The sequence below is a fragment of the Phyllostomus hastatus genome, unplaced genomic scaffold, assembly GCF_019186645.2.
Source record: "Phyllostomus hastatus isolate PE091 unplaced genomic scaffold, TTU_PhHast_1.1 phas_scaffold_501, whole genome shotgun sequence".
Classification (NCBI taxonomy): Eukaryota; Metazoa; Chordata; class Mammalia; order Chiroptera; family Phyllostomidae; genus Phyllostomus; species Phyllostomus hastatus.
Genome location: NW_025334033.1, coordinates 34,928,908 through 34,951,678, shown reverse-complemented (window position 1 = coordinate 34,951,678; position 22,771 = coordinate 34,928,908). Strand labels below are relative to the sequence as shown.

The following is a 22,771-nucleotide window of genomic DNA, read 5'->3' as shown; positions in this document are numbered from 1 at the left end:
TCTGACCCTCTGGAAGGCTGGGCCGAGGCAGCGGTGCATTGAGCAGAGAAAGGAATCAGAAGAAATTTGAGAAATCGGAGGAGCGGCCGCGCGCCCCGAGATGACTCCAACCAGCTGCCAGCAAAGGGTACGACTAGCCCACGGCGGCGAGGGAGACCGGGCTTCCGGGCAGCGCACGCGATGGGCGGGGCGGGGCCGGGGGCGAGCAACGCCTACGTCAGGCTGCGTGACAATGAGACGGACGGCGGAACGCGGCCGCAGCGGCGGCCCTCGTGGGAGGCGGAGCCACCGCTGCTGCCGCCGCAGCCCGGGTCGGGATTTGAAAGATTAAGAAGTCCCGGCTGAAAGGACGGCGGCGTTAAATGCGTGGCGGAAGCGGTGGGGACCACGGCTTGGCGAGGGGCCGAGCAGCCGGCAGCGTCTCCACAGCATGAATCACTCGGGCCTCGGGTCCCCGCGGAGCCTCGAGCATAACGGCCGGGGCAGCGGTGGCGCCGCCTGGGAGCTGGGCTCGGAGGCAGACCCAACGTTCCGAGGTAGCGTCTGCTGCTTCGACCACCTGCCCAGCCGGGACCCGGGCGACGGCGAAGTGCCCCTGGCCCTGCTGCGCGGGGAACCCGGGCTGCACTTGGCGCCGGGCGCGGAGGATTCCAACCACCACCTAGCGCTCGAGCCTTGCCTCAGTGACGAGAACTATGACTTCAGCTCCGCGGAGTCCGGCTCCTCGCTGCGCTACTACAGTGAGGGCGAGAGCGGCGGCGGCGGCAGCTCCTTGTCCCTGCAGCAGTCGCCGCTGGTGCCGTCGAATTCGGGGGGCGGCGGGGCGGCTGGAGGGGGTCCAGGGGAAAGGAAGCGACCTCGGCCCGGCGGTGCAGCCGCCAGGCACCGCTACGAGGTGGTGACGGAGCTGGGCCCGGAGGAGGTGCGCTGGTTCTACAAGGAGGACAAGAAGACCTGGAAGCCCTTCATCGGCTACGACTCGCTCCGCATCGAGCTCGCCTTCCGGACCCTGCTGAAGGCCACAGGCGGCCGACCCCAGGACGAGGACCCCGACCGTGACCATGTGTGTGGCCCGTCCTCCTCCACGGGCCTGGCCTCCAGTTTTGGGGAGGACGACCGGGAGGACCGCGTCTGTGGCTTCTGCCCGCGCAGCGCGAGGCACGAGCCTGAGATGGAGCAGCTGGTGAACATCGAGCGGGTGTGTGTGCGCGGCGGCCTCTACGAGGTGGACGTGACCCAAGGAGAATGCTACCCGGTGTACTGGAACCGTGAGTAGCCGGCAGGGGGAGAGAGCGGGACGGGCTACCTCTGTAGGGGCCGACACGCACCCCGGTGGGTTTGGGACTTGATCTCCGCGGAAAAGGAGGCGCGTGAGGCCTGGTGTGTGGTCCGAGCAGTTAGGTGGTTCTGTAGACGGCGCCGGCAGGTGAAGGGTAAACGAGCGGATTACAGAATTCAAGCTGCCTGGGGTCATGTGGAGAGGAAACCTCCGGGGTAGCACCTCGGTGAGCCGGTGCTGCTGCCATCCGGTGGAGACGACCCAGGAAAGGATGCCCTGCCCAAAAGGTTTAATTTCTCGTGATTCTACCTGAGCTTTGTGCACCGGGTATCTGATTCGGTCTCGTTTACCCTGAACTGCCTATCATTTAAATAGTAGCCTGTCCTCTGGAGTGAGAATGTTTGAGAGTATCTGCTCGAGAATCAACAGTTTAGTTACAGACCAGGGGAAAAAAAAATAATACCTGGCGGGAGAGGAAAAGAGGTTGTTCCCTCCGGGTGCGTTCGGGAGAAGTGTAATGGAGTTCTGGCAAGTGCACCCGCCCACTCTATGGAATACTCATTTTTCTCCTAGGCCCTTGTTTACCTATTTTTATTTTTGTCTCGACTTTGAAAAATTACAAGGCCTGTGCCCTGATTTCCTCATCTGTAAAATACGTATATCTACCTCATAGGATTGTTGTCGAGATTGAGTGAGATGATACCCTAAAAGGCTTGAAACTGCTTGGCACATACAGGTGATACATGTTAACAATGGGCCCCTATTCATTAGACGACAGCACAGTTAGGTATATAATTATATTAAGAAGGAAGGCTATCAACTGTTTGCCATTGCATGTAGCAAAATACGTAGCTGCTGTATGGCAGAAGAAGCTATCAGCGACCAGTAATTTGTAATATGCAGTTTTAATTTTTAGTGTCCAGTGCACTAACTCATGTCTTCATTGATTGTCACTAGCCTTAGGTTCTCCACACATACAACATTCAACTTTATATTAATTATATATAGATGACTAACTTTCTTTCTATGTTTAGCATTTTATGGGCAGAGTGCAGTAAATATTCAATAAGTAGATATTGAATTGCATAAGTGATTGAGATAATATGAACATTCATATGTTAAGCATGAGTCACTGAAATAGCAATTAAAACATGTATCAAATCCCCAAATAAAGTAAGCATAGCAGGACATTTAATTTCTTGCTACACTTGAAGATGACATTGAAGGTATTTACCCATTTCACATGGCCAGATTCATAATGGGATCTGTCACATCACTCACTCCTTTTGACTGTAAGCTTACTAAGGACAAGGTGTGCTGTATTCACTCGGTTTCATTCAGCTCTTTCATTTCACTGTACAGTGCGTAACCCAATACTCTTGGGAAGGTATTCGGAAAAGTGGAAACAAGGACAGTCTTTATCCTTCAGGAGCTTCCTATTTAGTCTTTTCTTCAGATGACCAAGACATGATTATAGATATTTTTCCTTTGAAGGTAGAAGTACAAGGACTTAGTGGACCCAGAAAGTTGGATGAAATTCCAAGCATCCTTTCCAAAATGGAGAATTGAATCTTACCCTTAGGTCAACAGAACTATATTCATCTAGAATGCTGTGTGTTTTTTGGCTAATGATAAAGTTGTTAATGCCTACATAATGCTTTACTATTTACAAAATTTTTCACATTCTTTTTTATATTAATATCAAGTTAATGCTAACATTCTATATCTAAAGAAGCAGGCTTATTGAAATTAATGAACTTTCCCAAAGTCATGTAGCTAGAAAGTGGTAAAGCAGTTCATAGTCTAGTGCAGTCAGTGTCCAAAGAGCACCTGATCCACTGAAGGGTGAGGGTGTAGGAAAAGCTTCCCGCATGATGTAATACCAAGTCCTAAAGGGTTGCTTTAATCAGGCAGAAGAAATGGGGAGATGGAAGGAAAGTAATTCCAGCCACATGGGGTAACATATGCAAGGACACAAAGCATAAAACTGCATGGCGTTTAAGAAAAATAGGGCTGCACAGGGTACACTTAGGATTTGACCACCACAGAGACAGAGGTGTTAGGTCAGGAACAGGAGGAGCTTATGAAAGGAGCACCTGCCTGTGAATGGCACATTGGAAGAGTAGCAAGAAAAAGAAAAGGGTGGACCCAGTGCTGAGGAGTCTAGACTTTATCCTGTGAGTAAAGGGGAATTGCAAACAGTTGAAGGTTCTCTGTTATTTAAGTGATTAGTGACAATACAAAGGTTGAATTGGAGAGGTGGAGGATATCTTAGAATGCTAATATTATAAATCAAGTGAGAAACAGTGAAGACCTGCAAAAGTTAACCTAAAAGGAAACTTAGTCTTCTTGAATAGCAACACCTATTTTGAAGTCATTTTAGCATTTTTTAAATAGCTTTCTGCACAATAAAATCCCATGGGTTTCCAGATCTTCCTAGGAGCTACAGTGAAAATACAGTAGTGCTTTTGGTCCATAATTTCCCACTTGTCACAAAATCCCATACAGCTTTGATCTAACTGGTTCTTCAAGTCTCTGTGTATTATGTTTTCACACCCTCTCAGGAAGGTTCATTCCCAGTATGGTCTCTTTAGCCTTTCTTGAAATTGAAGGACTCAGGATACTTGGCAGCTTTTGACCTCGGTCCCATTTTACTTTTTTTTAAGCCTTCTCGAAACTTCCAAATAGTGGTAGTGAAATGTTTTTTTAAAAAGTCCAACAAGTTCCTACAGAGAATGGTGGAAGCATTCTAGTGGCCATTTAAACTTTTGTGACTTAATGGAGCCCAGTGCATCTGGGTGTCAAGGCCAACAAATTATCTATGTCTAGTCTAAAAGAAAGTTGCTGATTTAAATTTATATTTACTCTTCATTTTGAACTCTTACTAGCAGATAATATTTGAAACAATTTTGGGAGTGCTTGAATCAGAAGGGGTACAGAATTCATCTTCTATAGATAGGAAGCAAAGATTATATATGAAAAAGTATTATGGGAAATTTTGTGTTTGTTTCATTGTCCCTTCAGATACTTTTCTGACTGCATGTGGACATTTTAGATAAAAACTGATCACTGCTGAGTAATGCCTAAGTGAACTCCCTTGCTCCCTCTGTTCTTCCTAAGCTGCTTGTAGCTATCTCATAGGCTTGTTTTGAGAATTAGATATAAAGTGCTTAGAATATGAATCTCAGAAAACTGTATCTTATTTGTACATGAAAGTTAATAAGGCTGACTAGTGCAAAATTGTACCTTATCACAGGCAAAATACTATAAAAATATTAGCAAGAAAGTGGCCAAAGCATTTTAGTAATAGCTATGGGAAAGCATATGGAATATTATAGAGATATTGAGGAGTTTAGAATGGTGTATAGCAATTTGGATAGTCATATGTGCAGTGTGCACTAGAGAATATATAATATCCACTCATTGACTAAGTTTATAAAGTTATTTAATTGACCAAATATGTAGTTTCCAGAAGCAGTTATTACCTAGAAGCTTTCTTCCCTTCCCTTTTCTGGTGTATTTATAAGGCCTCATGCATTATTATGATTCTAAGCCATTTTAAGTTCCAGTTCCCTCTCTCCCTCCTCCCTTCCTTCCTTCCTTCCTTTTTTATTGCTTCTAGAGAGGGGGGAAGGCAGGGAGAAAGAGAGGGAGAGAATCATCCATGTGAGAGAGAAACATCAATCAGTTGCCTCCTGCATGCACCCCTACCAGGGACCCAACCCACAGCCCAGGCATGTGCCCTTAATTGAACCTGCAACCTTTCAGTTTGTGGAATGATGCCCAGTCAACTGAATCACATTGGCCAGGGCAGTTTCAGACACTTTAAAAATTAACTAATACAAAAAATAACTACAAGAAAGTAAAAGTTTAAAGTCAATATCTCTCATGAACATAGATGTAAAAATTTGGCAAAATCAAATCAAAATACTAGCAGATCAACTGCTATGATATATATAAAGCACAGATCTCAGCCAAGCTAATTTATAACAGTAATACAAAGCTATTAACATTTATAAACCAATCAATATAATTTACCCCACTAAATAAGAAAAATTATACAGCCACTAAATAGATGCAAAAGAAAAACTAAAACACAAAATTAACTAATATTCACAATACAGGGTAGGGCAAAAGTAGGTTTACAGTTGTGAGTTTATTGTACTTTTTCCATATGAACAACTGTAAACCTACTTTTGCCCCACCCTGTATATTGAAGAGAAAATTATTCCCAATAAAAATGAGGTATAAAAATTAGGGGGGTTTTTTCCTGTAAGTACACAAATTATGTGATGCTTGGCATAGTGGAAGTCATCTCTTAGGTCTTTTTCATTCTAGGGTTAATAACCTTAATGATTAATAACCCTTTATGAGGCACAGGACATCATGGGAAAGTAATGGAGTCCAAGCTTGAAGAAGACACTCTTTCCTAATCAATTTCTGCCTCCAGTAAAGCAGAACTGTAGGGAATAGCAACCAGTTATTGACATGCTTACTGAAAAAGTGTTAAGAGACTTTTATCTCTTACTCTTTTTAACCTTATTACCTCTCACTGTCCCAGACTAGAAAGCAGCTTTGAATGGCACTAAAATCCTAGCTGCTTAGGTTTGTGGAAGCCTGGCATAGTCTTCTGAGAACCCCATTCTACATCAAGCCTGCTTTAGATAGCATTTTTCATTGACCTACTGAAATAGCCCAAGGATATGAATGACTAGTTAGTGACATGTATGGAGCACAGGACTTGGCACACCTGACCACGGCTTTCAGGACTTCACTTTCTCTTTGCAGTGTTTATTAGCTTAAAAACTCATCTGGTGTCAGTTACTTGTTTGTGTGTGGCTCAGATGTAGTATTTGTGTCATGCACATCCTGCTATATATAAATGTTCAAAGCATTTAGTATGGATTTCTTTCCTCCATTTGTTCCCCCCTCTTTTCTTTCCTCTTTTACTGGATTGGGTTGTTTGGAATTCTGATTGCCTAACAGGATTCTTCTGTCAGGCAATCCGAAGAATCTGTCGGGCAACAGATAGATGTAAAATCCTTCAGAGTGTATGGTAGGTAACACATAAGGGTGGACTTGGTTTGGCTTTGTTTTCAGATCAGCTCTTACCCTGCCTCAGTTCATCAGTTTCATCTCTGCCACCCCCATTTCAGTTTTTACTGGTTGTTCTAGAGAGGTAGCATTGTGTAATGTTTATGAATGTAAATAACCACTGAAGGTAGACTGTCTGGGCCCAAATTCCAGCTCTGCTGTGTACTATGTGCATAACTTTGGGCAACTTAAATTCTTTGTGCCACAGTTCCTTCTTTTGTAAAATATGGATAATAATATTTTAGGATTGTTGTAATAAATGAGTTAAAATATTTCAAGATCTTGAAACATCCCATGATAAACAGTAATATCTATATAACAGCTTTATATAACTTCTCCATTTGCGTGTCTCTCATATCCTTTCAAATTTATAACCCACTTTATGTTCTTAGCTTTCAACTTTCGTATTTCAATTTGTTGTCTCTTTACTGACTTAGCATTTTTTTTGGCTTTCACTCTTGGTAATCCACTCTTAACTAGGCATAGTCCTAGAACCCCTACAACTGTTGACTGCTTTTGTGAGAAACTGTGACATTTTTGCCTAGTCTTTCAGGCCTCAGAAAGAGCTGTGCTTCCTTGATTCTTCCTGGCTTGGACCCAGAAGAGTACACCAATCATTCTTAAAAATCTAGTGCCTGTGGGGAAGGAATAGTTTTTCCCATAAAAGCATTCTAAATTCTCAAACATCCACTTTTATTGGTATGCAGATCCTGTCATCACGTGTGGGGAGGTACTGACTTCATCCCCAAATCTCATTTATAGCATCTCTAACCAGCTACCAGGACTTTTGATACGATAGGGCACTTTACAGCTTTCTATAACACTACTCATTTTTCAGTGGAGGCAGAGCCAGTAGTGTTCTTGGCTTTCTGCCATGTTGGCAAGTCAGAAATGACCCATAATTCCCCTTACAGTGGAGACCTTGGTGTGAAAACTTGGAGAGGTTTTTCTTAATTGACCTGCAGTTGAACCAGCAGAGGTAGGGATGACATTTGGGTTCTGGCACCTGGTGCAACACTGAGCTTCAAAAATCAGTCTGCCTTTAGTCCAGGGATTTGAAGCAGTGATTCCTTATCCAGTATTGGCAATAAAAGCCAAGCGGGTTCAGAGAATAGATCTTTGTTGTCAAATCCCTTAGTCTGAATCCTTGATTTACCATAGTCATATGACTTTGGGTAAGTTATAATCTCTCTGTGGCCCAGTTTTTCTTTTGTAAATGGGTAATTCCTGCTTTATGGTGTTGTTATGGCTGTTTCATTGGAATACACTTATGTAGAGCACTTAGTGTGTTACCTAGTTCCGTAAGTGTTAGCTATTTTATTTAAGCCAGGCTGATATATTGGCTCTTAGACTAAAAGCCTGTCTTCTAAAAATTAAAGTGTGTGGTTGACCAGTTTTATTTGTGAAAAAGAAGAGTAGGAAGCTATGGCTCTACCAAAGTTACTTTAGCATAAATTCGATGACATACATACACATAACACCATATACAGACACATATTTCCCCTACCTCACCTCCCTGCCTTTCCTCTTTCTTTCCCTTCTCCTCTCCCTTTATGTGTGTGTGTGTATACTTAAACCTGCTTAATCTCACCCCCTGAGAGTTCTGGGAATCACAAAATACCACATTTTGTTCCACTCTGACGTTGAACAAAATGAAGACCTTTCCAGGTGAGGTGAGGACAATGGAATACTCTTCAGCCTCTGAATTGTGTCTCCTGGGTTCCCTTGCCTGTAGGATGGCATTCTATGTTAGATCTGTAGTTGGCAGATTTTATTGAGCCTAACAGTCAAGTGCAAGATGGTTAAGAATGTAGATTCTCAGATCCTCTTGGGATATTACATTCAATAGATCTGATCCTGGAGCCTGAGAATCTTCCTCTTTACTAGGTATCCCAAGTATTCTGATTTCAGGGTTTCATAGATCTCACATTAAAAACAATTCAGCCCTGGCTGGTGTGACTCAGTGGATTCAGTGCTGGCCTGCAGACTTGAAGGTCTCAGGTTCGATTCCCAGTCAGGGCACATGCCTGGGTTACAGGCCAGGTCCCTAGTTGGGGAGGTGTGAGAGGCAACCAATAGATGGATGTTTCTCTCTCTCTCACTCCTTTTCCCTCTCTCTAATAAATAAATAAAATCTTAAAAAAAAACTTAGTTCATTAATTTCTCCAGTCTAAATGGCTCAAAGCACCTTCATCTTGAGTTGTTTCCACTTACACTCAGAGAATTACCAGTTCAGCTAATCCATGGTTGAATTTGAAGGGGTTTTAGAGGAACTAGCTTTCAACTCAAAAATTGGTATCTTTATTTCATTTCTGTTTTGCTTTTACCTACCTATTTCAGCTCTGTCCTTTCAGTTTAAAACTTTCATATCCTTACTGATTTCCTGTAAACTCATTCTAGTGATTATTGAGAAGGACAAAGTCCCTCTGATTATAATTATATATTTATTTATTTATTTATTTATTCTTTTAGTTCTCTTGGTTTTTGTTTTATGTATTTTGAAGCTCTGTTATTAGGCACATACATATTTATGATTGTATATCTTTCTGATGAAATAATGCCTTTATTATTTTGAAATGGCGCCCTTTATCTGTAGTCTATTTCTTATATTGAGGTCTACTTTGAAACTAATTTGGCTGCTCCCAACATCCTTTAGATACTAGTATTTTATGATGTAGCTTTTCCTGCCCTTTACTTTTAGACCTGTATATGCCTTTACCTATTTGTTGTTGCTTTTTAAAATCCATTTTGACCATCTCTGCCTTTTATTTGGTGTTTTAGGCCATTTACATTTAATGTGATTAATGCTGTTTGAGTTTAAATTGACCATCTTGCTTGTTTTCTATTTATCCCATTCTCTGTTTCTTTTTCCTTCTTTTAGACTGAGTATGTGTTATGATTTTCTTTTATCTCTATTATTACCTTTGAATATTTTTAATTTTTTAATTGTATTTATTTATTTTTAGAGAGAGGGGGAAAGAGAGGGAGAGAAACATCAATGTGTGGTTGCTTCTCACGTGCCCCCTACTGGGGACCTGGCCCACAACCTAGGCATGTGCCCTGACTGGGAATTGAACCAGTGACCCTTTGCTTCACAGGCCTGTTCTCAACCCACTCAGCTACACCAGTGAGGGTGAATATTGTTCATTTTTTTGATGCCATTGTAAATTTTTTGTTGTGTGCAGGATTGTGTAGCATTCCTTTAATATTGTTGGGCTTTGTTGTAGTCCACAGTTAAGTTACTTCACATTAGTTTGATCCTATCAAGGCTTTCTTTGAGCTCTATGAGGGTGGTCAAATGCAGCCTTTGGTTTTGGGATAATTTATCCCTACAGCCAGGACAATACCTTTCTGAGGAATTGCTCAGTGCTCCATGGATTAGGTCTTCTTTTTCTAAATTATATTTTATTGATTATGCTATTACAGTTGTCCTGATTTTTCCACCTTACTCCCCCCTCCCACCCAGCAACCCCTCTCCCTCAGGCAACCCCCCCCCACCCTTGTTCATGTCCATGGGTCATGCATGTAAGTTCTTTGGCTACTCCATTTCCTATACTGTTATTTACATTCCCATGACTATTCTGTAACCACCTATTTGTACTTCCTAATCCCCTCACCTCTCACCCATTCTCCCACACCCACCCTTCCCATCTCTTTATGTTTAACCTTTGGCATTTTAATTACGATGTGGCTTGGGGTCTTTGTGTCCAACCTGTTTGGGACTCTCTGCTTCCTGGACTTACATGTCTATTTCCTTCACCAAATTAGAGAAGATTTCTTTCATTATTTTTTCAAATAGATTTCCAATTTCTTGCTCTTTTTCTTCTCCTTCTGGCGCCCCCATGAAGTGAATGTTGGAATGCTTGAAGTTGTTACAGAGGTTGCTTACACTACCCTCATTTTTTTTTTTTGGATTCTCTTCTTGTCGTTCTGATTGGTTGTTTTTTGCTTCCTTATGTTCCAAATCATTGATTTGATTCTCAGCTTCATCCACTCTACTGTTGTTTTCCTATAAATTGTTATTTATTTCAATTAGTATACTCTTCACTTCTGACTGGATCTTTTTTGTGCTACTGAGGTCCTCACTAAGTTCCTTGAGCATCCTTCTAACCAGTGTTTTGAACTCTGCCTCTGATAGCTTGCTTATCTCCATTATGTTAGCTTTTTTTCTGGAGTTTTGATCTGTTCTTTCATTTGGGGCATGTTTCTTTGTCTCCTCATTTTGACAGCTTCTTTGTGTTTGTTTCTATGTATTAGGTAGAGCAGCTTTGACTCTGTGTCTTGGTGACGTGGCCTAATGTAGTAGATGTCCTGTAGGATCCAGTGGCACAGCCTCCCCTATCACTCAAGCTGGGTACTCAAGGTGTACCCTTCATGTGGACTGAGTATACCCTTCTCTTGTAGTTGAGCCTTGATTGCTGTTGGCAGGTCAGGGGGAGGGATTTATCCAAGCCAGTCAGCTGCAAGGATTGGCTGTGACCACTGACAACCAACCTCCACCCTCTGTGGCAGATCAGCTATGTAGGGGCAAGGTGGTGGTCTGACATTGTCCGTAGTTGGTGGCTGTCCACTGGGTGTGCCAGCCCCTGGGATTTCCCAGGTGGTTCAGGCCATGAGCAGCCCCCACCACCTGTGCTTTTCCCCTGGGGATCACCCTCCCTGCCTGAGTTATAAAGCAATCTGATGGCTGCTACTTTTTTTTTAATTAATCAATTTTTAGAGAGATAGAAGGAGAAAGAGAGGGAGAGAAACATCAATGTGTGGTTGCCTCTTGCACACACACCCTACTGGAGACCTGGCCTGCAACCCAGGCATGTGCCCTGACTGGGAATCAAATCAGTGACCTTTTGGTTTAGCAGGTCCACACTCAATCCACTGAGTTACACCAGCCAGGACAGATGGCTGCTACTTGTGGTGGGCTTAGTGGGCTTAGAGATGTCCTGGCAAAGCTAAGCGGTGAATCTATGCTGCTAGTTCTGGACCTAGGGCTCACTGAGGCCAGCTGCTACTTGTTTGAGAGGACTTAGGAGGTTGTGAAGCATGAGCCAAGACTCATTCATGTGGAAAAGAAGAGTGGGTGGGCCTGTAAGTTGGGTGGTGGAGTCTCTAGGGATCTACAAGACAGGTCAAACAGTGTTAGCCAGGTTGATGGAATCTTATGGCACCGGTCTGCAATGTGTGGGAAGGGTTTAGAAAAGGGACAGTGGCCTCTGCTCACCATGATGCCAGACACCTTTGCCTCTCCCTGCATGCCACTGGCGCCCTGCAAGCTGCCACCCCATTGCCAGAGCCCAGACATAGTGAGTCTGAGTAGGCGAGTCCATGTGTGGGTTCTTTAAGAGGAACTGCTTGGGGTTCCAGAAGTTTCTTCCAGCACCTCAATCCCCACTGGTTTTTGCAGCCAGAAGTTGTGAGGACTTATTTTCCTGGCACTGGAATCCTGGGTTGTGGGGGCTTGGTGTGTGGCTAGGACTGCTTGCTCCTGAGATACTCTTCCCAAACCCTATCCACTACACATGCATGTGGGACTAGTCCATTCTGCATCTGCGCCCTCCTACCTGTCTACATGGATGTGGTTTCTTTAATTCTATAGTTATCAGACTTCAACTCAATTTCTGTTGGTTCTGAGCGATGGTGGTTCTCTTTAGTTGTAATTTATTTATGGTTGTGCAAAGAGGCAAACCATGTCTGTCTGTGCCACCATCTTGACTGGAAGTCCCAGATTAAGTCTTTTTTACTTTGGCTTACTGAAAGTTGAACTATTCCCAGCCTTATATGAGCTCTGGAGATTGTTTCACCTACTCCTTTCGATAGTCATGTTTCCTGCCCTTAGGTAGTTTTCTTTAATGTATATATAAGTAAGTATTCAAACAAAGACTGAAGGGTATTCCTCCAGAGATCTCTCAGCACTCTTTCTGTAGAGCCTTCTATTTTGCAGTATTTTGCCCCACAGGTTCTAGCTCCCTTGACGTCCCTGAATTCTGAGCCAGTTCACATCTAATCAAAACTGCTAGACTCTGTTTGGGTTACTCTTCCTGCACTGCAGCCTAGAAACTCTAGACATTAAGCTTGGTCAACTATAGTCATTCTCAGCATTCACTGTCCTTTTCTGCCTGTATATTTTACCTGATTTTTCTGGTTGTTTAAGGTGGGACAGTAAATCCGGTATGTGTTAGTCCATCATGGCTAGAAGTAGAAGTCTGTCCGTCCCATATAGCAAACTAATTTACTCTCTCCATTCTTGGTGGTCTTGTCTTTGTTTCTCTCTGTTAGGCACAACCCAGTACTCTCATATTCTACAGCATTCCTGCCTAGGAATGTTGAAATGGACAGTGATAATACCTTTATAGAGTTAATGTTGATCAATGGCTGTTTTGCCACACAGTAGAATTGGGGCATATTCTGCAGCTGCTTTGATGGATGGTAGGATAGAAGCTGTTGTTAAACTTCTACCTCAGAACTCTTTGCTGCTGCCTCTGTTGGCATAACACCTGCAGCCTACCAAACCCATTGCTGCATTTAATTTCTCATGCTTCCTAATCTCCACCTTTCTTTTTCTCATTATTTCTTACAACTCATTGTAAAAAACAGATTCTTAAGGATCCCTCATTTTCACATCAAAGCACCTACCTTTTACCACCAGGAAGTAAATCAGGATTAACCCGCTGGTCACAGTGTGTCTATAGTGAGCTCATCTGCAGGTCTTAGCTCATATTTAGGATTTTATATTCTGAGCCTGCTTCTCCTGTTGTCCAAGTGTGAAATTTTAATTTTGGAAGAAATGTTAAGGGGGAAGGGAGCTTAGTTACGCCAAATAGATGGGGAAGGCTAGTTTTAGTTTTGATAATGGTCAGATTTAACCACTGCATGTAGTTTTAGAAACTTGAGAAGATACTATGTGGATTAGAATAATGCCATAATTTGGAATAGGATTTTATAGTTTACAAAGTGCTTTCACATACATTATTTTTTAATTCCTATTATACCCTGCAGTGAGATAGACTATCCTCATATTACAGATGATAAACTGAGGCCCAGAGAGGTTAAGGGATGGTACTGGAACTAGAGTCTATGCCTTCTGAGCCTTTAACCAACTTCCTTTCTCCTGTGTACCATGTATGAACTCACAGCTTATGCTACCTGAGCAGATATGAAGATTATGTGTCAATAGTATTTAATACCCTGGATTATTTTATAATTAATAATTTTATGTAATTAATATATAACTAATAATTATATTAGTAATTAATTCTGTGTAAGAATTGCCAATGTTGCTGCCTATTCCTTCTAGTTGGTGATTTTCTAAATATACTCCTCAAATTAGTTTTTTGTGACTTTAGTCTTGGAAAAAATGTTTTCCTCAGGCTTCTTTTTGCATGTGTTCAAGTTTTTGCGTTATGCTTGTTGGCATTCTGAATTTGAACTATACAATTTTTTTCTCCTATTTCTCCCCTGTTCCTCCTTTTTATTACTCTTAATCCGTAAATATCTCTGTAGTGTCTACTAGGTAAAAGAAGGTAGTGGACTACTTTGAGTTTACAAAAAGCTTCCCAGAGAAATTTATGCTTGATTTGGGTATTAAGGAAGGGCGTTATTGCCAGAGAGAATGGCATGTCTAAAAGGTTGGAGTCGAGAAGGAGGGTGCATGCATTCAGAGGACTCCAGAGAATCTGTTTGGCAGGAGCATTGGGAAAATAGTAGAAAAGGGTAGTCTAGATTAAGATGGGGCTTCCATACTGAAAATTTAAATTTTATCCTATGAAAGTGAAATAATTGGAAAGTATAAAATGGGAAATTGATCAGATTATATTTTAGGGTTATCATTCTGGCAACAATGTGGAATGTAAATGGAAAGCTAGAAAGTGATATCATAATCAGGGAGACTTGCAGTATTGCAAGTGAGAAACAGTTGAGGGTCTAGGGCCATGGTTATTGGAAAGGTGGAGGTAGATGTCAAGGAAGTAGAATATGTACACTATTGGTACAGTATGAGTAAGTGGAAGGGTAGTCCAGGTTGTTTCTAGTGTTTTAACTTGAGTGGATTGTGGTGGTTCCCCCGCCCCCCAGGTTCACGTTAAGATGGCTGAGGGACGCTAAATAATAATTTATTTTGACATAACTTCATTTAAAGTACCTATTGCATATCCAGCTATAGAAGCAGCGGGTGGGTATTTGCAGGTATAGGCGTGGAGCTCAGAAGAAAACAGCACTGAAATTAAAGATGCAAAAATCTTCATAATTTAAGCCAGTGGTCTGTAAAATGGGTTATGCAAATGCTTTATTGTAGTTGTTACAGTGAAAATGTTTGAATTTATATTTACCTTGTATCTCATCCTTTCAGAAGTTTTATTTCTGTATTTCTGTATGAGGTATAAAACATTTTAGAACAGTAATACATATGCATAATTTATAAAAATGTATATATGAGAATGTATTCAAAACATTTTTGAAGATTATTGATTTAAACTGAGTAGTCACTTCTGGACATTTGCTTTCCAACAGCAACCTGGTGAACTTCTTTAAAAGTACACATTTCTGAACCCTATCTCCAGAGACTCTGTAATTAAGTGTAGAGCAAGGAATTTGAAAAATCCATCTTTTACTTACTTCAAATGATTCTGACAATCAGACAAATTTGAGAACCGCAGGTTAAAACCATAGAAAATACGTAGAGTATAGAATGAGAAGCTGCAAGAAGATAAGATAGATCTATCTGAATGATACTCTATTGATTCTAGAATGAGAAGATAGGATAAGATAAGGTAGGTTTGGATGACATTCTGCAGATTCTAAAAGTTCCAACTAATTCAGCTTTTTTTTATTTTAATCTAATAGAATGGCCATAGTCATTATTGCAGTTATTATCTCTATTAAGCTAAAGTTAACATTAAAAATTCAAAAGTCTGTTTTAACGTTATATACTCCATTTTTGGCACAGGTTTTTCTCTCATATCTATGCCCGGTATATGCTACATTTTTGACTAGCCAAGTACCTAGAGAGAACTTTTCCCCTAAGCTTGTAAAATTCTACATTGCCTAGAACCACCAAAATATTACGCTCCCAAGGGTAAGGACAAAGGGCTTGTAATTTAAAGCGTATTTTTCATGTTGAAACATAGAGGTTGCTACCATCATCTAAAATCTGCTTTCTGTGAATTAAAATTTGAGAAAGGATTAAAATGTAACGTGAATGCCTGAAAGGATTATGTAATAAAGACTTTTGAGGACTATTATCGGCTGTGTCCCTTCAGCAAACTACTCTGTTAAAGCCCTTACTGCCATTAACTTAGACTGTGACTGTATTTGGAGATGGGGCCTTTAAACAGATGATTAAATTTAAATGAGGCCATTGGGTAGACCCTAATTCAATCTGACTATTGGCCATAGAAGAAGAGGAAATTTGGACGCACAAAGAGATACCAGGGATGCACATACACAGAGAAAGGGGATGCAGTGAGGCCATGGTGAGAAAGTGGTCATCTGCACCCTAAGGAGAGAGTCCTCATAAGAAACCAAACTTGCCAACACCATGTTCTTGGACTGCTAGCCTCTAGAACTATGAGAAAATAAGTTTCCCTTATTTGGACCATCCAGAATGTGGTGTTTTCTTATGGCAACCGTAGCAAACTAATGCAAGGACTGTAAGCCACTTATGCAACTTTATAGTTACACTAACGAAGAACTGAAAAACAGATGCAGACTTTAAAACTCTGTGGCCTTGGCTCTTGAAAGAGAAGAAGCAAACAATATTTAGGGTATAATTACATTGTCCAGAGTTTCTGACCTCTATGAAATTGGTTTAAACTTTGTGAGTGGTAGATATTATTGCCTAAACATAATTTAGTATTCTTAGTGTAATTGTTACTTGCAAATATGATCGATCATATGAGGTGTATATATATTTGTTTTGGTGATGAGAGAGGATTTTGTGTGATTGCTAACTACTAACTCAATTTTGCAATTATAACATTGTAGACAGGCTAAATGATGTTTAAGGTAATGATTTACTTTTGTTTTACATTATTCTTCCAGATTATAGTTCCTTTCTAGTAAATAAGCAAGTGTTCAAGTATTCAAATGAAAGATGACATTTTGATATGTGTTTTCTAATTTACTGCCTTTTATTTAATTTACCAATTATACATTACTTTGTACATAATGTTTTATCACTCACCTTTTGAGAACTATCAACTTATTTTTAATTATTGATTTTATTATGAAATATCTCAAGTATAGAACAGTTTTAGGCGTGTCAAACTCATTTTCACCCCTCGCCACATCAGCCTTGAGGTTGTCTTCAAAGGGCCAAGGAGCTCCAGTTTTGAAACAGATAAAACAAGGTGAATGGGCCGGATTGGCCCTTGGGCATTGTGTTTGCCACCTGTGGTCTAGGTAACATAACCAACAATCAATAGTACTTCCCCTCACTTAGCCTAAGAAATTAAACATGACACATGTAATCAAAATCTCTTGTGACCCCTCCCACTCCCCTTTCTTCAATCCAAAAGTAACTGCCCTTCTAAATTTGCTATTTATTCCCATGCATTTTTTAGATTATTAGGTTATTTTGCACATGCCTTTTTTTTTCTTTTTTGCTTTCTTTTTTACTATATACAAAAGTGCCATTCTGTTTGTATCTTTCTGAAGTTTGCTTTCTGGTTCAGGTTAGACTTTTGAGATTTATTCATGCTGACACATGTAACTCCAGCTATTTGTTTTTGCACTATATAGTAGTATTCTATTGCATGACTGTGTCACAATTTGTTTTTCTCTTTGGACATTTAGGTTGTTTGCAGTTTTTTGCTATTATAAACATTTCTGTAATAAAAGAATGTTTGTGCAAATGTGCCAGAATTCCTCGAGAGTACATACCTAGGAAAAGAATTGTTTCAAATTCTACCCTGATGATAACCCATCAATCTTGAGTATATTTCATGTTACAGGTTTATTGGCTATTTGAGTTTCCTGTCATGAAAATCTTGTTATATCAGGTAGAGTCCAATGAGGAGACAGAAACCACACAGTGATTTCAACAGAGAAGGTGTAACAAAAGAATGAAGTAAAAAGGCAAGGGGAACTCTGAAGAATACAAAAGTAACAGATACAGGTTCCAGCCACTGCCCGTAGGACTGACATGAGCACCCAAGGAAGAGGCCAATTTCTCTCAGAGCTGAAATTCTTGACTTCTCAAATGTGTGTGGCATTCAGTGGTCACAGTGTGTGGGGAAGAACTTCCCACAGGCTGCCTGAGGGGTTACTGGAGTAGACCAAGGAGAGGTGCCCAGCAGGTTACAATTCCACTGTGAATCTGCCTGGGGGGTAGTGGTACTGGAGAAGGTGCCCATAGGAAGCTGCCATTGCTGTTACACCTGGGCACTGCTGAAAAGTGAAATTCACATCCTGCAAGAACCCAATAAAGTGACCACAGTGGAAACAGGAAGAGAAACCCCTTCCTCTTCATTATAAAGGATGGTTTAGTAGAAATAGTTCATCAATACTTGAGGCACATATTGGGTTAAGTAAGCCTCTGTGAGGCTGATCCTACAAATAGCATAGTTAGAGTTCCCACGTATTAAGTTTACAACAAACCTTACGAATGTTTCTGCCTCTTTCTTTTACATCCTTCTTGTCTCTCATTATGTCCTTCACCTTTTCTTGTGTCTTCTGCTTTTCTTATTTCTAGTCTTTGCTGATTTCTTTTTCTCCTGAACACCAGTATTTCACCATTCCCATTTTCCCTTACTGTGTGTTTTCCTTCCTAAATCCTGTTTGGTCAGATATGCTCTTTACGTTTCTAAAGCAGTAGTGAATTATAAGCATGCCTTGGACCCTAAGTGGGTAAAGCTGTGGGTATAACTAAGCTGGAGGAAAAGGGTCAAGATTTTCTCTGCATACATATATGCACAGTATAATGTGAATTGAAATAGTTCTTGAAGACAGTCATCTAAAAAAGCTTATAGTTCTTCCCTCTGCTTCCTGGTATAAGTATAGGTTTTTATACATAAAAATCTTTTATTGCCAGATTTTCCCTATCCACATATAAGAAACCCTCTCAAGCTTTTACTTAAATAAAGAAAGTGGTCATAGGGAGAAAATGGACTTCACTATATTTTCTAGTCAAGAAGAACCCACATTTTTCTTTTGATTCTAGTAAAGGCCTTTCTTTTATCATGATTTGTCCAAGAGTTGTAATTAGGATAATGACTTAAGTTATTTTTTGATAGGCAGGTAGTGATAAGTACTAGTCTTTATATTAAGTTTAAATTGACTTTCAATGAATATGTTACAAATGAAAAATACTTTGTTAATCCTGTTCTAACATATTTGTTACATCCATTACCCAGTGCAAAGTTTCTCTGATCCCTCTCTATATAGTACATACCTATGCAAGTTTATATTCTGCTATATATGCTTAAAAAGGCAAAATAACAGGCACCTTCTCCTATTCAACTTTCCATCCTTTGTAAGTGACTTGATTCAAGAGAACTTCAGGAGCTCCAGACACAGGTGGCAGAAAACAGAGGGAAAGGTCGAAGGGATGTACCACCAGTTATTTCTGCAGTATCCTTTTACTCACATTCAATCATATAACCAAAACTAGTTTCACAAGGAGGTTAGAAAGTCTTTAACTGAGCATATTGCTGCCCTGAATAAATTATTACTTTGCTATAAGGAATAGAGGGAGAATAGATAGAAGATAGGCATCTAGCAATTTCTTCCAAAATGTGTGATCTTTTATTTTTCCTGAAGGTATTAGGGTTCTCCAGATAATAAAATAGAGTATAAGGAATTTGCTCATGCACTTATGGAGGCTGGCAAGTACAAAATCTGTAGAGGCAATATTCTAGTTTGAGTCCGAAAGTCAACAGGCTGCTTTTAGAACCAGATGGAGCCAGTAACCCTGTTCAAAGGCCCTCAGGCAGTGGGGAACACGCTCCACAATTCCCATCGGATGCCTGAAACCACAGATAGTACCGAACCCTGTGTGTACTGGTTTGTTCCTATACTTATATACCTGTGGTAAAGTTTAATTTATAAATTGGGCACACTAAGGAAATGAACAATAATAATAACACAGAACAATTATAACAATATACTATAATAAAAGTTACGTGAATGTGGTCACTCATTTCAGGGGGCCCTTGCTGAAGTCTTTCTGTAGACTCAGTGCTTTCTGGCATGACATTGCCATCCATCAGAACATATTTTCTGTTCATGTCTTCCACCCACAAACTCAGTGCCTTTTCCATCTTAACTAAGCCTTGACCATACACTGTAGCTGTAACTTTTGCCCTTTGCAGTATGACAGCAAAACTAGCCAGAAGTTTTTTTCCTTCTTCACAGTTTCACAGATAGAAAATTCATTCATATTAAAGATGTAAGCAACCTCAGCATACAAATGTTTTTCTTTCTTAAGTCAAGAACTTCCACTTTTTCACTTACAGGAAGTACTTTACATGTTTTCCTTGGCATATTTGAATTGCCAGCATCACTTCTCTTGAGCTTTGGGGTCATTATTAAGTAAACTAAGAGGTACTTGAACACAAGCACTGGACACCACCACAGTCAATCTGATAACCAAGATGGCTACTAAGTGACTAATGGGCAAGTAGTGTTTGGAGTGTGGATGCACATGAGATTTTATCCCACTACTCAAAATAGTGTGCCATTTAAAAGCTATGCATTGTTTATTTTTAGAATTTTCAGTTTAGTAGTTTCAGACCATGGTTGACCATGGATAACTAACTGAAACCAAGGAAAGCAAAACAAGTAATGCCATGATTTATTTATTTAAAAAATTTTTATTATGGGCATCATTCCATGTCAGTAAGTATAGACCTACCTTTTCTGAATGTTATTTCTTTGTGGATATATTATCCACTTATCCATGTTTGGTTTATTCAGTGAATATTTTTAACACTTGTGTGCCAAGCAACATATATATTCAATCCTCTATTGGTAGAAATTTAGGTCATTTATTTTGTTTGTTTTTATTCTTTTGTTATAACAATGCTGAGGTATACACCTTTGTAGTGTACCTTTACACATTTTTTGCAAGATGTCTATTTTTAGAATTACTCTGTAAAAAGATAACCAGTGTTTTAGGTTTTAAAAGGTATTTCTAGCCTAGAATTTCTGAACTTCAGCACTATGGATGTTTTGGGTCAGATAATTTATTGTTGCTAGGCAGGGTGGAGTGGAGCGGGGAGAGCTGTTCTGTGCATTGTAGGGTGTTTAGCAACACCCCTGGCCTAGATGCCAGTAGCACTACCACCCGCCCCCCCAAGTTATGACAGTCAAAGCATTAGAGTTTGGTCCCTGTAGAGCTTGGTTATTGACTTGATCTAATATCTATTATAGCATATAATCAGGGATTTGTCAGCTAATGTCTCTATTATTTACAATTGTTTTCGTGGTAGAAGTAGCTAGACCAAGAGCAGAGCTCACAACTATCTGATACTCACTTGCTAACATAATGCTAAGCCAAAGAAGCCAAATAAAAAGGTAAGTAATATGATTTCACTATACAAATTATTAAAAGTAAAACTAATCTGTGGTGCCAAAGGTTATGATTGTTTTCCTTTGTGAGGGTTGAGGGTTTAGCACCTGGGAGATGAGAGAAGGGGCTTTTTGAAGTGTTTACAATGTTCTCCTTTTTTGATATGGGTGTAGTTAACTTGTAAAAAGCCATTTAGCTGTATGCTTATGATTTGTGCTCTTTCTCTATGTGTCCTTGAACAAAATGTTCACCCCACACACACAATCCCACTTTTTTATTCTTGGAAAAGAGACTCTTTCCTCTGAATCAGATAATTATCAGAAAATAGAATGGTAATGGATGACACACCCTGTGGCATAAATCCACTTAAACAGATAAGCAACCACCACTCACTGAGGAAGGCCCAATTTGGAGTACTAATGATAGTGCTCAGTCTTCCAGCCTTACCAACCAGTGGGGTATTGCAGAAAGAGATACATCCTGTGCAGCAACTTTCAACATCCTTTTATTGAACTCATACTTTATGGTAGGTACTTATCTTTTAGAAACATTGTACTCACATCCAGGGATCCCACAGAAGTGAAGAAGACTAAACAGAATACAGTAAGATAAACACAGATAAGTATGTACAGAATTAATTCATTGGAATCACAGAGAAGGAACAGTGATGAAAGGCTTCCTGAAGGAGAGAAGTATAGAAGTTAGCTAAATAAAGAAAATGGGGAAGACCGTCCCAGGTAGAAGGAACAGTATATGCAGGATACAGAAGTACGACTCAACATAACACATTCAGGGACTTGAACTTGTCGACATGGAAAGCACAGGGGCCATCAGCGTTATCTTATGTATCCCCAGAGCCTGCTCTAGTACCTGCTTCATAGTAGATATTCAGATATTAGTTTGAAAATATACCTAAAGTAGTATTGGTAACATATGAAGAGGTATTCCAAGGAAAGATCATAAAGAGCTTATAAACCATCCTAAGAAATTCAGAGTTTATCTGAAGGGCAGTGAGAAGTTATTAAAGAACTTAAGTACTAGGATAAGTAGTATTTTTAGAAGGTTCTCTGTAGTATTTTTAGAAGGTTCTCTGACAACTCTATAAAAGGTGGATTGAATGTCTAAAGAGGAGAGAATAAGATAGGGGAATCTGTATGTGTATGTATTGTGTGTACTTGTACACATGTTTATGAGTGGGCATTTGGTGGTGGTGAGAGTTGTACAGTTGAAGCTAGGGAGGAAGTTTCTGAAATAAAACAGGTAGAAATGATAAGAATGTGAACTCAGGTATTGACTGTAGGCCTGATGAGTAAGGGATTAGGGTGATATAGAAGATACAATAAATAGTACTTAATGTCCTGTATCTAAGAAGCCTTTGAGCTCAGGAGACATCTTGGATGATGTCATGACATCCAGATTTCTTTCTTGAGTGACTGGCTGAATACTATCAACACACCATTCCCTGTGATAGGGGATATGGGTAGAGTAGCAGGGTTGTCTTTTGTTCTGTTTTGTTTTCTGCCAGAACCTAGTGTCTTCCCTAACTATTTGCTGTTTTGGTAACTATTGATTATCTACTAGGAGATATTTAATTGGCAGTTGAATAGACTTCAAGGTCGAGTTCAACTCTATTTAACGAGAGTTCAAGTTAAGATAGAGGTCTGAACATCTACCAGAAGAACACATGTTTAGATTAAGCTCAAGTGAAGAGAAGAGTTGGGAGTGCAGATGGGAGCTATAAACTTGTTTTTACTGTTTTTAAAAACTTCCATCATTTTTATGGGGAGGGATGGTTGGGTCATTTTTAAGTCTCATATTACTGGCAATATAAAAGTTCCCAAACTATTTTAAAATTGCTAACACAACTAAATAGCCTGTTTTTCTTGGGGAGAGGGTTA

General features: G+C 40.2%; 1 protein-coding gene across 7 annotated transcripts in view; it reads left to right on the top strand.

Moving 5' to 3' along the window:
- The first annotated feature begins 246 nt into the window (after nt 1–246).
- DDHD1 (DDHD domain containing 1) overlaps nt 247–22,771 on the top strand; it is a 90,796-nt gene continuing 68,271 nt past the window's right edge. For all 7 annotated transcript variants that reach the window (XR_006783771.1, XM_045822681.1, XM_045822679.1 and 4 more), the window contains exon 1: nt 247–1,268. Coding sequence is in view for 6 of the 7 variants with exons in the window: in XM_045822681.1 (XP_045678637.1) it covers nt 431–1,268 (838 nt within the window). In the remaining variant the exon portion in view is untranslated. The remainder of the gene's footprint in view (nt 1,269–22,771) is intronic.